At 46.6% G+C, this 17,457-nt stretch overlaps 2 protein-coding genes across 2 annotated transcripts; one reads left to right on the top strand and one right to left on the bottom strand.

Annotated features, from left to right (window-relative positions):
- Nucleotides 1–467: 467 nt before the first annotated feature.
- On the bottom strand, nucleotides 468–3,068 carry PROP1 (PROP paired-like homeobox 1). Its single transcript, XM_035029335.1, has 3 exons — nucleotides 2,960–3,068; nucleotides 1,546–1,778; nucleotides 468–806 (listed from the first exon to the last, which is right to left on the bottom strand). The coding sequence occupies exons 1-3, from the start codon at nucleotides 3,066–3,068 to the stop codon at nucleotides 468–470; spliced, it is 681 nt and encodes a 226-aa protein (XP_034885226.1).
- Nucleotides 3,069–15,617: 12,549 nt separating this feature from the next.
- LOC118026456 (olfactory receptor 1361-like) lies at nucleotides 15,618–16,588 on the top strand. Its single transcript, XM_035029318.1, has 2 exons — nucleotides 15,618–15,747; nucleotides 15,780–16,588. Exons 1-2 carry the CDS (start codon nucleotides 15,618–15,620, stop codon nucleotides 16,586–16,588), a joined length of 939 nt encoding a protein of 312 aa, XP_034885209.1.
- The last annotated feature ends 869 nt before the right edge of the window (nucleotides 16,589–17,457 follow it).

Genomic DNA, 17,457 nt, shown 5'->3' with positions numbered 1-17,457 from the left:
AGTTAATGACTGATTTGGGTGGTGGGGTGGGTGACGGGGAAAGGATGAACAGGTGGACTTTGAATCAAAAGCCTTATTGAAATCAGCTAGAAACCGCTGGGTGAAGATCTTCCAACTGTGATCTTAATCAACGAAGCCCCGAAAGTTCTATCATGTTCAGTCACTTCCATTCACCAGCAGCAACAATTACTCAAGTTGCTTCCATCAATATCCACCCTTCCACCGGACACCACCACTGAGGCTTTTTACCTCTATCTTCTAGAAGGTTCACCTCCCTAAATTCCCTCAACTAATCACCTCAGTGGGCCTTCTTCAGCAGGACCTCCCATTTCTAAATTCCCGATCTCTGAGCTGCCTCTCACCAAATTTCGACTTGACCCTTGGAAGGAAGGGAAGCCACCCAGCTTTCTGTGCATTTCACCGGGGCCACGGGCTGGGGGAATTACCTTATCAGCACCTGTCCCACCTTAGTTCCAGGACTTTGGTGGCTCAAGGCTGAGGGGAAGCATGGTTGGGGGTGGGGGGCAGGGCAGATGGCCAGCGGGGGTTGGGTGCAAGGTGGGGTACCAGTCTTCAGGCTGGTGGGGTCGAGCAAAGGAACCGCCGGTGGAGGGCTGAGAGGGAAGGGCGTGGTTGTAGGGGTGAGGGAAGCAGGTCATGGGTGGAGGCGGTGTTGGGTAGGAGTAGGGGCAAGCAGGGGACTCGGGCAAGAAACCAGAGAAGGTGGCAGGAGACAGATGGGCCAGTGGCTGGAGCAGCGACCGCTCTTGCTTCCTCTGCTTAGCTCTGCGGTTCTGGAACCAGACCTGAGGAAGGGGGAGAACAGCCACGTCAGAGCCTCTCTCTCATATGGGGGTCCTGTCACGTCAGAGCCCCCTCCCCGTCGATGACAGAAGCTTCAGGTACCTAGCATAAGCCTCTCCCACACCGAAGAGGAAGGAAAGCTCTTCCCAGAGGCACAGCTGAGCTGGGCCTCTTCACAAAGCAAGACCCACACCGTCACCCCCAACCTGTGTCTAAATTTGTTCCACTGCAAATCTGGGGGAGTCCGAAATGTCAACTTCCCACGAGAGAGAGCTCAATTATGACACAATGGCATTTTTCCCTCCACAGAGAACAGGAAACGTCCCCGAGGGTTATTAGAGATTAAGACTGTACATGAGTTTAACGGTTAGAGACGGGGCTGGATTTAGGGTAGGGTTTGCACCTAAGATTAACTACCTCGATGGTTCGGATGGACGGAGCATCAGGCTGGCTGGGTTTCAAGGCCATGGGTTAGGGACAAGGCTACGTATGCATGCAAACAGTTTCGTATTTCTGTTGGAATTCCCATCCCTGTTAAGGTTGCGGGTAGGGTGTCGAAACTCCAGTTAGACCAGGTTAGAGCGTGGGTTCAGTTCCAGGGACATCCCCGATGCAGATGAGGCTGTGTTCTGGGGAACGCTGAGGGGACGGCTGTAATGCCTAGGAGAATTTAGACCCCAGTAGTTCCAGAGCCAAATCTGCATCTCTTCCCAGAAGAGGAGGGGGATCCCGGGGCATCACCTGGATTCTGGCCTCGCTGAGGCCTGTGTCGCGGGCCAGGCCCTCTCGGGCCCAAATGTCGGGGTACTGACTCCTCCCAAAGGCTGTCTCCAGCTGCTCCAACTGGGCCGGACTGAAGGTGGTACGGTGGCGGCGCCGGGAGTGGGGGCGACCCCTCTGTCCTCCTTCGGGGGAAAGCCTTGCTCTCCGCACTCCTGCACCAGAGAGCCTCCTGTAGGGCCGAGGGCTCGAGTCTGAGGATGGAGGGGAGGGCAGAGGTTGTGCGGAGTGGACCCACCTGTGCCCCCCGTTCTCCTCAGCGCCCCGCTGCTGCTTACACACTCTGCCCCGACCAGAAACCCTTCGGCTCTCACAGGCGGGGAACGCCGCTCAGCCTCGCCCCGCCGCCCGTCGGAGGGCCCTAACCCGCGCTCTGCTCTCCACACACGCTGCGCAGCCCCACTTCACGCCCTGGGGCCTGTCTGCCTCCCTTCACTGAATGCCCACGCCCACGGAACATGCCCGGGCACCGGGCGCCCCTGTCTGGGCACGTGCACTAGCCTCCCGGGTCTCACCCCGTGGGGCTCCTCTGTCCGCGTCTCTATGACCCCCCACCCCCACCCCCGTTCCGGCTCTCCAGGCTCACGTTCAGCGCACGCCTTCTGGAGACTGCTCCCGCCCTCCTAGGCCCTGCAGCTGGGCAGATGAAACATCCCTCCCTCTTCCGCTCAGGCCCACCCTCCCCTCACACGCATTTCGCCTTCTCGCCTACCCCGGCCCTGGCCCTGGCCCTGGCCCGGCTGCCGGGCTGCAGGAACCTGAGCTCGTGGGAAAGGCTTGCCTCTCCTCCCCACAGGCTCACTAAGCCCCCACACTAATTAGTCTGAGAGCCAGCCGGGGAAGGGAGAACACGGAGCGAAAGGAAACACCTGGAAGGCACACACTGTGAAAAGGAGATGTCTGGAGCTGAGGCACCCATCCCCATGGGGACCAAGGGTGTGGCTCCCACCCAGCGCTCCCTGTCCACCTGGGGGACACACATGCGTGGAGCCGCTGGTCACAGGGGATCCCAAGCCCTGGCCCCTGCAGCTGCCCACCTCCGAGGAGGCCGTGCGGTGGGCGACCTGGGAGCGCGGGAGCGAGGAGCTGGATTTCAGCTTCACCCCCCCCCCCCCCCCACCACCGCGGGTGCTGTTCAGCAGCCCGTCCATGCTCGGGTCCCATCTGCGGGTCCTGTCTGCGAAGCCCAGGACTTGTCCCTCCTCATGCTTTCTGAGATGCCCGAGGTTTTAGCATTCTCGGATTCTGCTTTTTATGCCCCCTCTTCACCTTCCTCGTGGGGAACCACTGCCCCCCCAGGAGCCTAAGCATGGAGCCCCCACCCCTCACGGCCACCCCACCTGCTGCCTCAGAACCAGCCCAGAGATTCACTCACCCACCGTGGAGGTCAGAGTCCCAGGGGCGGGGTAGCTCTGGGGCCAGAGGCTGCTGCAAAGTCGCCCCTTCTTGTGCTTACCCTGCTCACTCCTGCCTTCCGCTTCCATGGCTAACAACAAAGACCTAAGACAGTCCCGTCTCCCGTGTCCCCAAGTCTCTGCTCCTGGGTCAGTCTTTCTCTGGTCTGTCAGTTCCCCTCCACGCCTCCTTCTCCCTGTTTATACCTCTGGCTCTATGCGTGGATGTAGATACAGATAGATGTCTTGGCCTTTCTCACTGTCTCTCCTTTTTTCTAAATTTTTTTTCTAATTCCCCCTTCCTTTGCCTGAGTATCATTGCATTCTCTCTGCCTTGCCCGGACCCTGTTTCTCCGTTCGAGCCTCAACTTCCCGCTGCCTGCCCCCGTCTCCTGCCCCCTGTCTTCCGCTCCCTGTCTCCGTGATGCCGTCCTATCCCTTTGCTCTCAGCTGCCTACTTTCCCAGCTTGCAATCCCACACCACCTCCTTCTCCCTGAGCCTTGGAGGAGTGACCTGCTCCTCGCCCCTGGGGGCCCGTCCAATCATTGCCTGGCCACCAGAGCCCCCTTCTTCAGGGGAGGATCACAAGCCGGATGAGGGAAGGTGCTCAGTTGGAGGGTCCAGGGACTGGGGCCAAGAGCTCGTATTCCCAGAGGACCAAGTTCTTTTGTCCTGTTAAATCCCCTCCTGGGAGCAGGCAGGATAAGAAGTAAATGCATTCCTCCTAAGACCCTTCCTCAGAACCCCACCTTGGGGAAAGGGGGTGCAAATGCAGGCCAGGAGCAGGGCCTGCCTGGCATCTCAGCATGTGGGTGATATCCAAGGACCTGTTTCCAAGAAACTAAAAAACTAAAAGACACCAGTGCATTCTGGCCCCTTCTAGATGCCCTGATTCTGAGAATATACTAGATGTACCCCACCCCCACCCCCACAGGACAACCTGAACCACAGAATGAATGTCCAACAGGACACTGCAGTTCTCACGTATGGTCTGCTTTCTTCCCCCAAACATCACCTCCTCGTTCACTCAGACCCCCGGGGACTCCATGACCTTCCAAGGTCACCCAGACATTCAGAAAACCCTGACCCTCAAAGAGCATTGGAATTCCAGGTGCATCCTGACCCCTTGGACTTGTGGACTCTGCAGGAGACTGAGAGTCCCACCACATCCTGACATTCCGATTCTTCAAGGAAACCTTGTAGCACCCAGAAGGATACCCTGACACCCACAGTATTCTGCTTCTTGAGATTGCTTAGACCCAAAAAGTCCATTCTGACACCTGTAGGGCATCCTGACCCTTTAAAGACAACCTGATACCCCAGGACTCTAGGATTCTCTAGGACACACTGAAATCAGAATGTTCTGCCTCTACTAGAAGATACCCCTGACCCTGCCATGAGGTCCTGACCTCTCAGGACACACTGACCCAATGAGGACACCCTGCCCCTCTTGGAAGGGACAATCTGGATCCCTAGGTCATACTAATCTTTCACACACAACCTTTAAAAGCACCCTGACAATTTAAGACCAAAAAAAAAAAAAAAAATCCTCTAGGATCTTGATGTTTCCAATATGGCCCATGATCAACAGCACCAGCAGCACAGGAGAGCTTGTTATAAATGCAGAACTCAGCAGCGCCCCCTTTGTCCTACTGAACCAGAATCTGCATTGTAACAAAACCCCTGGGAGAAATGAATGTACATTTCTCTTCATCAGCTCAGGCTTCCGTAACAAAATACCCAAGGATGGGTGGCTTCCACAGTAGACAATTATTTCTCACAGTTCTGGAAGTGCAAAGTCCAAGGTCGAGGGGCCAGCTGATTCGGGTCCTGGTGAAGACTCTGTTCCCAGGTTGTAGACAGATGCCTTCTGTGTCTTCACGTGGCAGAGAGAGAACCACCTCTGATCTTTCTTCTTCTTCCTGTCCGGATACTAATCCCATCACTGGGGCCCTCCCCTCATGATCTCGTCTAACCCCGATCAAAGGCCCCACCTCCAAATGCCATCACACAGGCGTTAGGGCTTCAACATATGAATGGAGATGGGGAAGATGAAAACATTTAGTCCATAACCGTATTAAAGCTGAGCAGCATTGATCCAAGACACCCACCTTTCTCCCCCAACCCCAGTGTAGACTGTGATGTCCTGGAGCAACCCGAGCCCCAGGGCATCCTGACCTCCTAAGACCCAGTAACAAGTAGTCAGCTTGGATACAAGCAAACACTGAATTCCAAAACATCCTGCAGCCTCAAGATACCCTAACCCTACAAGGAAACTCTGCCGGGCCATCCAGGACAGCCTGATTGCCCCAGGATGCTCTGATATTATGAAGAAACTCTGACCCACTACCCCCACTCTGCAAGGACGCTGAGACACTGCCAGTTTGACTTGCCATTCCAGAATACCATAATCCCTCAGGGACTGGGAGGCTTAGAGGCATCTGGTCTTCCAGGGGGCATGCTGATTCCAACCCCCAACCCTGACCATCAAGGAGGCCTGACACCCAGGATCCCCTCATGCTACAAGAAGGAGAATGGTGTAGAGGGGAGGAGTGTAAGTTCTGAAGCCAAACAGCCCTGGGTTCAAATCCCAGCTATACCCCTTGCCATGCCATGTGATCCTGGGCTCATTTCTTAATATCTCTGTGCCTCAGCTTTATCATCTGGGGATAATAATACAGTTGGTTCTCTTTATTTTTTTTTAATTTTTTTATTTATTCATTTGAGAGGGAGAGGGAGAAGCAGACTCCTGGCTGAGCTGGAAGCCCGATGCGGGGCCCGATCCCAGGACCCTGGGATCATGACCTAAGCTAAAGGCAGACGCTTAACTGACTGAGCCACCCAGGCGTCCCTGATTCTCTTTATTTGACGTAGTTGTGTTCCATAAAGTTACTACAAACACTGAGTTAGTGAATGTTGAACCATTGCTCCAAAAGACAGGTTCCTGTGAGCCCCTAGCCACATTTTCTTTTTTCTTTTAAATTCATTTATTTGAGAGAGAGAGAGGGAGAACCCACAGAACACATCAGAGAGAGAAACTTAAATAGATTCCCTGCTGAGCACAGAGCCCAACACTAGGGTGGATCTCACGACTGACAGCAGATCCAAAACCTAGAGTCGGAGGCTTAACCCACTGAGCCACCCAGGCGCCCCAGGCCACAACATTTTCATCAACTGATCAATACATAACCTTGTTGTATGTGTTTCTGTTTAAAGGTATCTTATTTCGGTATATACTGCTAACTTACTAACACTGACCTCAGGGCCAACAGCACTGTGGCTCACGCCTGAACAAGGGCTAGAGAGCACAGTATTTTCTCCCTAAAGCACATGGTGGCCTTCCTGCGCTTAGCCCTTCAAGAACTTCGCTCGGAAGCCACATTATGCAGCAAAATTACCCAAAAAAGCACAAAAATGCGAGAAATGGCGGCACTTAAGAGACTGCAAAAAGACACCTGTTTATAGTATGGAAGTTAAAATAAGAAGGCAGAGCCGCCGCTTTGTTTGACCTCAGCTGGGAACGGGGCAGCTCAAAGTTTTCATCCCACTGCGCACGGCTGCAGATGACCACCCAGGGGCCAGAGTATTGCAGGAGAGTAGTGACCTTGGGGTTTCAAATAGATTTTAGTGAGTAGGTGACTTCCCAAACACGGAATCCACAGAAAGTGAGGATCACGATGGTGGAACACATGAGGATTGAGAGTTAATGAAAGAGAAGCATTTAGGATGTACCTTGAACGTAGTAAACACGGGCAAAAATGCTACTTTATTTCATTTATTATCCTTCTTCTTACTACTACAGTCCCTGGGAGACTCTAGCCCTCAGAGTCATCCTGACCTTATCTGATTCCTGAATCCCTAGGGCACAGGGTTGAATTCAGTCCCTAGGATACATGAGCCCTCCAAGAAGTGTTGACTTCCACACCTTAGAGTCGGCATGATGGCCTGAACTCACAATATTCCTCAACCCTCTAGGGCACCCAGAACCTAGACCACGGACATGTACATATCCAGACAAAGGCACGGTGAGATTTGGAAAACTCTGACCCTATAAGGAATTCCCTGACCTGAAAGGATCCAGACACTGAAAAGGCATCCTGCACACACCCCCCCTCATCCCCCCCCATCCATTCAGAAACCCCGGATGGCTCTTATTTTGCAAAGGGCATGCTGACATAGAAAAACCACTTAATCCCCAAGGCCCCCAACGCAGGAGATAAGAGAGAAAGGGGGAGAGGGAGGGAGAGAGGGAGGAAGAAAGAGAAAGGTCTTAAATCAATTACTAACCTTTATCTTAACGAACTAGACAAATGAATGTCTAGTTGCAAATGAAACCCAAAGTAAGAAGAAAAAAGAACATAATAGAGATCAGATTGTTGACGAAGATTTTTCCTGGACAAAGCCTGAGTCGAGCTCCTTCTCTTAGGCCCACTCGTGTACTTCCTTGTAAACCCCAGTTTCAGCAAGAACTCTTCAAAGTCAGTTTAACCAGAATCTCCCACCCTTGATATCTGGTTACCCTCCATCCCTGGTAGGGTTCCTCAACTTCCACCCTCCCTCAAGTGAGGTGTGTTCACCCTGGGCTGTCTTCAGCAAAGAATCCTGTTCAGTCAGTCTAACTAGAATCTTCCACTATACCTGGTGTCCCTCTTAGCAACTTTCCATCCACTGCCCTTCACCTTGCTCCTTGACTATAAATTCCAACTTGCACATGCTATATTCTGAATTAAGCCTGGTTCTTATACTTAGGACTCCTTTCCCTTATTGCAATAATCCTGAATAAAATGTTTTTGATTCTGATTTTTCTTTGACAATTTAAATCAATGAAATAGAAAACAGGTAATAGTGAAAATTAATAAAACTGAAGGCTGGTTCCCTAAGAAAATGAAAAACACTAGAATCTCTAGCAAAGCCGATCAGGACAAAGATAAGACAGAAATGACTAATACAAAGAATGACAGAGGTAAATCAGTGCAGATTCTAAAGATAGTTAAAGGATAGTAAGAGAATATTAAGAACACCTTTATTCCAGTAAAGTTGATAAATCAGATGAAATGGACAATCTTATGAAAGGCAATCTATCAAAGCTAACCCAACAATAAATAGATAAATGAGGTAGCTCTATATATAACTAATTACTTAATTATAGTTTAAAAAAACTTTCCACAAAGAAGACTTCAGGCCCAGATGGCTACACTGGTGAATTCTATCAAACTTTTAAGAAATATATAATAAAACTGGACACAAGTTCTTTCAGAAAATTGAAAAGGTGTGAGTACCTTCCCAATTCATTTTATAAAACATTATAATGACAGGCCAATATTCCTTATGAATATAGATTCATTGGGGATCCTGGATAAAACTTCAGAAAATCAGTATCTCATCATATCTAAATGGGATAATACATATGACCAAATGGGCTTTACCCCAGGAATGCAAAGTTGGATTAACATTAGAAATTCAATACATGCAATTCCCTATATTAACAAACTAAAAAAGGAAAACCATCCCAATAGACATAGCAAATGCAACAGACAAGATTTAGCATACATTCATAATAAAACCACTGAGTAAAAGAGGAAGAAGACTTTCTCAACTTGATTAAAGTCTCATATGAAAAACCTACAGCTAACATCATACTTAATGTTGAAAGGGAGACTACTTTCCCCTTAAAATTAGGAACAAGGGGTTCAGTAGGTTAACCGGTTGATTTAGGCTCGGGTCTTGTCCTCAGGGTCCTGGGATCCAGCCCCATGCGGAGCTCTGTGCTCAGCAAGGAGTCTACTTCCCCTCTCTGTCTCCCTCTGGCCCCTCCCCCTGCTCATGCTCAAGCTCCGTCTCTCTCTCTCTCTCTCAAATAAATTTTAACAAATTCGGGACAAGACAGGAATGTATATTCTTACCACTTCTATTCAATATTGTACTGGAGGTTCCAGCCAGTATAATGAGGCAATAAAAAGAAATAAAAATGTGATGTAATTGGCCATATGTATTTAATCTTCATCCCTAGTTCCTGACACAAGAGCTTCTAAAACCCTTGGGATTTCCTGAGTGATGGGGAGAGAGGACCATATTTTGTTATGCATAATAAGGCCCTTGGACCATACCTAAATGTATGCTAATGAAATGACTCTTGGTGGGCCCCTAGCTAGCTTCAGGACAGGGGCTGGTTGCCAGAGGAACCAACGAGGTGGTTAGTCAGTTATAACTTTTAGCCCCAGTCCCTCGCCTCCAGGGAGGGAGGAGACACTGGAGATTATGAATTAATCACCAATGGCCCGTGATTTAACCAACATGCCAACATAATGAAATCTCCATCAAAATTCCTAAACTATAGGATTCAGAGAGCTTCAGAGAGCACCCAAGTGTTCGGAGGGTGGCACATCCCAGACTCCACGGGGCCAGAAGCTCGTGTACTCAGGGCCATCCCTATGGTGCCTCTCCATTTGGCTATTTGTATCTTTTATAATATCCTTTATAATAAGCCAGTAATAGTAAAGTGTTTCCTTAAGTTCTGTGAGCCATTATAGCAAATTATCCAACCTGAGGAGGAGGTCATGGAACTCTCAATTTGTAACCAAATTAGACAGAGTGTGGGTAACCTGGGGACCCACTACTTGTAACTGGCATCTGAGGTTTGGGCAGACTTGTAGGACCAAGCCCTTAACCTCTGGGATCTACGTGAGGTCACGAAAGTGTCAGAACTGAATTTAATTGTAGGACATCCAAGTGGTGTCCTGAGAATTAGAGAATTAGTTGTCAGTGTGGGAGGAAAAGAAAAAAACAAAAAACACGACAAAACCCATACATTTGGGGTCAGAAGTGTTGTGAGCAGAAAATATCTTTATTAAAGGGCAACTGGATTAGAAAGAAAGAAGTAAAACGGCCTATGTGTGTGGACAAAATACTCAACCATGGAGAATTTCTGGTGGAATTATAAACAATCTACTAGAGCTAATTAGTGAGGTTAGCAAAGTTTTAGGATTCGAGAGCAAGATTTTTAAAAAATCATATAACAACAAACAGTAAGAAATTTAAATTAAAAAGCTAGTACCATTTACAGTAGCATAAAAATATGAAGTGTTTAGTGTTTAAAGCTGTCAAAAATGTGAGCAATCTGTCCACTGAAGACGAAAAATAACATTCATCAGAGAAATTAAAGAAAACCTTTTAAAATGAAGAAATATGCTATGCTCTTAGGTCAGGAGACTAAATGCTGTTAAGTAAGCTATCAATTCTTTCTTTTCTTTTTCTTTCTTTCCTTCCTTGCTTCCTTACTCCCTCCCTCCCTTTTTTTTTTTTTTTTTTTTGATAGAGCACGAGGTGGACGGAGGGGCAGAAGGAGGAGAGGGAGAGAGAGAATCCTAAGCAGGCTCCACACTCCCCGATCTGGGGCTCAGTCTCACAACCCCGAGATGACCTGAGCCAAAATCAAGAATCACAACCTCCACCCACTGAGCCAGCCAGCCACCCCAAGCTGTCAATTCTTAATTGATAAAATTCCATGCAATCTCAATCAAAACTTCACCAGGCTTTTCCATAGAAACTGGCAAACTGATATAATAATTTATATAATAATGCAAAGAACCTATCTTGTCATGGGAGGGTACTAGCTGCAGAGGGAAGCCAGAAAACTTTTAGGATAATGGAACCATTCCTTATCTTGATTGTGGTGGTGGTTACATGACTGCACATGACTATCAAAACTCATCAAAGTGTTCCCTTAAATGGGTGCTGTTTATTGTCTATCAAATATAACTCAAAACCTGGAAGAATTAATTTTGGAGTAGGGGAAGAATAAAGGCATGAAAATTAACCAAATGAAAAAAATAGGCAATGATTAATTTCAGGAACATCCAGAAGTTGTGTAAGAAAAAAAAAAGTGGGGCGTCTGGGTGGCTCAGTCATTAAGCGTCTGCCTTTGGCTCAGGTCATGGTCCCAGGGTCCTGGGATCGAGCCCCACATCAGGCTCCCTGCTCAGCAGGAAGCCTGCTTCTCCCTGCTCAGCAGGAAGCCTGCTTCTCCCTCTCCCACTCCCCCTGCTTGTGTTCCCTCTCTCGCTGTGTCTCTCTCTGTCAAATAAATAAATAAAATCTTTAAAAAAAGAAAAAAAAAGTTAAGTACACCCACAGTGTATAACAGAGTCAGAATGTTGATAATAAATATTGATATGCCCCAAATTGTGATGTGCTTTTATTAGGAGGATTTGAGGAAGAGGAAATGGGACAGTCACCTGTCAAATGGGAAGAGGGTAGATAAGACTGCAAATCAAAGGTCAAAAATAGCGCTATACACCTGAAACTAATATAACATTGTGTGTCGACTATACTTCAATGAAAAAATAGCATTATAAGCATATTATTTAGACAAATATAAAAGTGCTTACAAGGCCAGTGGGACCCTGGGGGAGAGGGGAGATAAAGGGTTAGGGGACTGGGTTTTCCATCGAAAGACTTGTTTAACTTTTAAAGCTGTGCTAATATATTTATTTGATTAAAATAATTTTAAACATTAAAAATGCTTGGGAGGGGGCACTTGGCTGGCTCAGTCAGTAGAGCATGTGACTCTTGATCTCAGGGTCGTGAGTTCAAACCCCACACTAGGTGTACAGATTACTAAAAAAATAAATAAATAAACTTAAAAAAATGGTTGGCTCAATACTTGATTGATTTATTTTTTATATTCCTTCATTATTAATAAAAGCATTGAAGGCCATCTTCCCCATAGGTTTTTATGTTAATTTTTTCTTTAATTTAGAAATCATTTTGGTTTTAATATTCCTTTTGATATGAAAATTGTGATCACTGTTTTACATTTTATCAACTGGATACTTCTTTTTACATTTTGATTTTTGGTTTCCAAGTTTTGACTACGTATGGAGACTGTAAGATTATGTATTCTATAAAATCAATGTTTGGGGATATAGTTCTTTGAGGTAGACTTAAAAATTGGTCAATATTTGTGTTGTTCCCTGGGTTGGAAAAAGAATGTGTAATCTCCATTTACAGGGTGGAAATATATGTCTTTTAAATCAGATTTCTTCACTGTTTAAATAAAATCTCTGCCATATTTTTTATTAACTACTTTATCACATTTTGGGAAATGTATGTTATATTAAAGTCTGTCATTAAGATATTAATTTAATCAAACTTTAAACATTTTTATGAGCCTTTGCCTTATGAAACTGTTGTTACATTGTTTCATTTGGTGTTTCATATGAGTTTTTCCCTTATTATCATAAGATACTACTCTTTGGGGTGCCTGGGTGGCTCAATCAGTTAAGCGCCCGACTCTTGATTTCAGTTCAGATCAAGATCTCAGGGTCATGAGCTCGAGCCCAGAGCTGGGCTCTGCACTCAGTGTGGAGTCTGCTTGTCCCTCTCCCTCTGCTCCTCTCTCTCGCCTTCTCTCTCTCAAATAAATAGATTAATTAATAAATGAATAATATCTTAAAAAAAAAGCTGTTACTCTTTTATGACTTATGCTCCTGGTTGACTTAATTACTGCTTTATCCATAATTAATAATGTCACTCTTATTCTCTCAATTTTTACCCAAACATCTCTGCCCAACTTTGTGTTCTTTTTTCCTCTTTTTTAAAGGTGAGTTTTGAAAACACATCTTTTAAAAAGTTTGCATTGTGTATGACATACAAATCCAAACTTAGAGACACACACCCAAGTTCCAATAGCCAGCAGATACCATTTAGATGACTACATACACACCCCATCCCCAGGACCCCTACCCGGTCTACAGGCGAGTATCTCTAGGCGGTGTCTCTGGTTTCCTGTGCCGAGGACACAGTCACACTATTACAGAGATTAAAACACAGATTTGAGGTTCTGTTCTTAATAATTACTTTCTTAGTACAAATTCACAAATCAAACTTTGTATTTGAGGGAAGAAAGAATGCGGGGTCCTGAAACCTTAAGGATTCTACGAGAGAGTCAGTGCAGGGGCAAAGTGTACAGAACAGAGCTGCTATGAGCGAATGTGGGCCAATTTCACCAGCTCCATGATTGTTCTTCAGGTCCACTTTGGGCACAGAGCAAGAGATGAGGTACATTCTGGGACTCGGGCACAAGACAGACTTGAGGCAATTGGAAGCAGTAAGTCTGAGCACGAAGCTGAGTTGCTCTCACACAGAAATAGCTGTGTCCAGAGAGAATAGGAACAAAGAGCGGTTAGCATGTGTGCCTCCAGCGGAGCTATGGGGAATCCACCTTAGGGACACCCAACCTTGGCAACTATTGCTGCCTGGATCCCTAAGAAATCCCAATCGCCAGGGAACAAAGATCTATTTATTTGCTCCCAATCTTCCAAGCCAGACCTGGGAAAGCCACATCGTCTACCTCTACTGAGAAAAGGTTCCTCGGTCCCCAGCCCTGGCAGAGACCCTCCCATCATCGAGGGTCGAGCAAGGAGCCAGTGGACACGGAGGTCCCATGACCGCGTCTCCATATCTCCCAGCAACAGAGAAGAGCCAGGTGAGAAGGGCAGGGTACCTCCAACAACAGACAGATTCACAAGGACACAAACACACAGATGTACCTCTGGAAAAGCAGACACACGAAATCCAGCTGCACCTAAGCAGGTGGGAAGGGGACACACGTGTTGGTTTGACCTGTACAAGCCTTTCTCGCTTCAGGGCGTGCTGCCCAGGGCAGGACAGAGCAAGCTCACTCCCAAGGTGGACAGAGAAAGCAGCGGTGGAGGACAAAGGAGAGAGCTAAGGTTAGTGGTGTCGGGGTCAGTGACTGTGGGCTCCTAAATATCCTGCCCAAGAGCCACCCCCTCCCCCACACAGAGGCTCTTCGGGCAGCCATTCCAGACCCTCCTCTGCTGCCCCTACTCTCCACCCTCCCAGCAGTTCCTTCCCTAGGATTGTTCATCCACTGTTGTCTGTGACCACGGAATCGAGGTGTCCCAGAGGGAGGCTACTTGGATGCCCCGGTAAGTCTCAATGTAACCCACACTCCCAACACTGGGATAGAAACTCTCTCACAAGGAAGCATGGGATACTTTAACCTTGTTGTACTCAGTATTTGGCCTTCGTGGCTATCCAAAGGCGATTGCAAGAATCTCATTTGATATCCTGTTGTCCCTCTTTTATCTTCTCTTCTGTTTCCATTATGGGAAACCACGTCTTTACAGCCAGAACATTCTCCTGGGCTGGCCAGCCACTGTCTTGTTTTCTTGCTGCCATATCTCCCTCACCCCTCAACTTCTGCAGTCCACAGTAACCACGCTCCTTCTGGAGCTTCTTCGAGCTTCCGTCTACTACTGTTTTAGCTACCTGTGATCTGGGAAATAGTCCAGGTAATAAACAACATCCAACCTCCGCACTTTTCCCTTGAATTTCCTGATTGAAATCTCACAGTGATAGGCACCTTGCTGTCTCCATTTTATGTGTATCTTACAACAAACTTCCTAGGAATATTCCCTACAAGGTCCTCTGGCCAAGCAGCGGAGGTCACATCACAAACCAGTTCGCTGCCTCTCTTTCCCCCCTTTGCCTCAGGCCTTTGTTATCTCGAGTAATGAACGCAATCCCTCTCCTTTACTTGACTCCCTCCCCTCTCCCCCACAATGATTTCTTAGTCCTGGGATTATCTGCTGGAGGTACCACACGAATTTGCTCTATACCAATCAGTAAATCCCTTTGGTCCAATAGCAAAAAGAATCTGACTATATTATTGAATACATATATGCTATAAATGACTACATCATTTTCAAAAATATACCTTTGTTCTTCTATCAGAAATTAGAGGAATGTTTCACACAGCACCCTGAACAGCACGCTTAGGTCAGCCTTCCCAACAGCTGTGATCTATGGTTAGGTCAACTTGACAGCAGCTAAAATGTTAGAGACAAACTGCCAACCAGATCTTTCAAAACCCACACATTCTCCATAATCTGGGAAAATATAAATGCCACAGATAACATTTGTAGGTTCGTAATACAGCACTTAGTACAGAGCCTGCCACATGGTTAAGTTGTCCCAGTAAAGGGTTAGCTAATCAAATAATACCACACAGAAAAAAGCACTTCACCCTATTTGGATATCTAACTTTTACTGTCTCATGAATTTGGAAATATCATTTAACTACCCTGAGCCTCAGTTGCTGTATCTGTTAAGTGAAATTAGCTATCTCAATTAGGTTAGACTAGGTTAATACTACTAGGTTAAATTAGACTAGGTTAAATACTACACATGGAAGTATCAATATAGGACACTCAGTAAATAAGAGTGGAATAAATGAGATGAGAGCCATTGGTAATTAAGCATTCTTGAAATTGAGGGTTTTCCTGTAAAATGATTATTCATCTTTAGTTAATTTTCTTTTTTTTAAAGACTTTATTTATTTGACAGAGAGACACAGCGAGAGAGGGAACACAAGCAGGGGGAGTGGGAGAGGGAGAAGCAGGCTTCCCGCTGAGCAGGGAGCCTGATGTGGGGCTCAATCCCAGGACCCTGAGATCATGACCTGAGCCGAAGGCAGATGCTTAACGACTGAGCCACCCAGGCGCCCCATCTTTAGTTAATTTTCAACCAAATGAATAAACTATTCCAAAATATATTTGCTCAAATGTTGACATATGATCTGACCCTGTGATGACGTGTTCTCCCCTGCACACATGGACGGAGACAACCAGACTACAGTCACAGAATTCCTTCTCCTGGGACTCTCTGGGCAGTCAGAGCAGGAAGACGTTCTCTTTGGGCTGTTTTTGGGAATGTACTTGGTTACCATCATCGGGAACAAACTCATCTAGAGTTTGTTCTACTCCATGAGGCCATCATCATCTTGGCCATCAGCGGGGACAGTCATCTCCACACCGCCATGTACTTCTTCTTGGCTAACCTCTCCTGTGTTGACATCTGCTTTTCATCAGTCACAACCCCTAAGATGCTGGTGAATCACATAGTGGGAAGCAAAGCTATCTCGTATGTGGAATGCATGACCCAGATCTACTTCTTCATCACTTTCATCAACATGGATGGGTTCCTCCTGAGTGTGATGGCCTATGACCGTTACGTAGCCATCTGTTGCCCACTCCACTACACCATGATCATGAAGCCCAAACTCTGTATCCTTCTGGTGGCAACATCGTGGGCCATTACAAACCTACATGCTCTCCTGCACACTCTTCTCATGGTCCAACTCACGTTTTGTTTCAACAATTCCGTGTATCACTTTTTCTGTGACCCCTATGCCATTCTAAGGCTGTCTTGTTCTGATACCTTTATCAATAACCTGATGGCATTCACTGTGGGGGGACTGATATTTCTGATGCCGTTTACATGTATCATCCTTTCATATGCTTATATCCTCTCCAGTGTCCTGAAGCTGCCATCTGCCCATGGAATAAGGAGAGCCCTGTCCACATGTGGATCCCACCTCACTGTGGTCTCCCTCTTCTATGGGGCAATCCTGGGGGTCTATATGCACCCTTCATCCTCCTACTCAGTCCAAGACATGGTGGCCACTGTCATCTTCACAGTGGTGACTCCCCTGGTCAATCCCTTCATCTACAGTCTGAGAAATCAGGACATGAAGGGAGCCTTAAGGAAACTAATCTTAGATTCTAGAATTAGAAAATTTTAGAGCTTAGAAGATTCTTGGATATCATATGTTGTTTCATTTTATAATCAGAGAACCTGAGTCCCAGATAGGTATAAACTCATCCAGGCCTATTCCTCTAATTCATGATATGTGATCATGCTCATACTTTCAATATGAGGCTGGTAGTTGCTCATAAGTTATAAAAGCATCAGTTTGTTATCTATAAAAAGGGCTGATTCTAAAACACTCATTTTACATGCAACAAAAACTCAGGATAAGACATATTTGGATATTTTTGGATGGTTCCAGCAACCGCATGAGACAGTGCCCACCACAATAGTTTGGGAATTTCAGAGGACTTTAGAGCTGGCACTACAAAGCATCAACTGCCCTCTTGGTCTCACATTAGAAGATATTAAAATTATTCCCAATTTACTGAGTCACAGAAAGGTTATTGTTACCAGGACTGTACAACTAGTAATTGTTGATTACGATATGGTCCTGTCTACTCTCAGGGTCATTAGTCATTACTGAGTTAGGTAATTTTCCCTCTATCCTAGGCTCAAGGCAATCCCTGGACCTCTCACAGATCAGAACCTTACCCCTACACTACTTCTCTCCCCCACTACCATTCTATATTTTTGGTGCTTGGCTATTCAGTGTGGGTGTCAGGAAGCTTCAGATAGTAGCTAGACTTCCTCATGGAACTCTTGGTATCCTTCAACTTTAAATGGGCTAAGAGAAACAGGTTCCCTCAATGCTGAAGTGTCCAGAGTTACTCTATCACCTTAGGGACATGAAAATATGAATTACAGGATTTGGGTGGGGACCCAGGACTTCTGATTTGAAGTCTAGAGTTTGTTCTACTCCATGAGGCCAAGCGTCCAAGAGTCCTAGCTTCTCCTACTCTA

The sequence above is a fragment of the Mirounga leonina genome, unplaced genomic scaffold, assembly GCF_011800145.1.
Source record: "Mirounga leonina isolate KUSES-001 unplaced genomic scaffold, KU_Mleo_1.0 Mir_239, whole genome shotgun sequence".
NCBI lineage: Eukaryota > Metazoa > Chordata > Mammalia > Carnivora > Phocidae > Mirounga > Mirounga leonina.
The sequence above is the reverse complement of the archived record's forward strand: the minus strand, read 5'-3'. Positions and strand labels throughout refer to the sequence as shown.

What these genes read in the sequence shown, in the direction of transcription:
- PROP1 (XM_035029335.1), bottom strand. Translation starts at nt 3,068, where the DNA reads ATGGAAGCGGAAGGCAGGAGTGAGCAGGGTAAGCACAAGAAGGGGCGA. An exon ending in GACTCTGACCTCCACGGTGG is followed by an intron (nt 1,779 to 2,959) that starts GTGAGTGAATCT and finishes CTCCATCCTCAG; the next exon opens with ACTCGAGCCCTCGGCCCTAC. An exon ending in TCAGCGAGGCCAGAATCCAG is followed by an intron (nt 807 to 1,545) that starts GTGATGCCCCGG and finishes CCCCTTCCTCAG; the next exon opens with GTCTGGTTCCAGAACCGCAG.
- LOC118026456 (XM_035029318.1), top strand. Translation starts at nt 15,618, where the DNA reads ATGGACGGAGACAACCAGACTACAGTCACAGAATTCCTTCTCCTGGGA. An exon ending in TACCATCATCGGGAACAAAC is followed by an intron (nt 15,748 to 15,779) that starts TCATCTAGAGTT and finishes TCCATGAGGCCA; the next exon opens with TCATCATCTTGGCCATCAGC.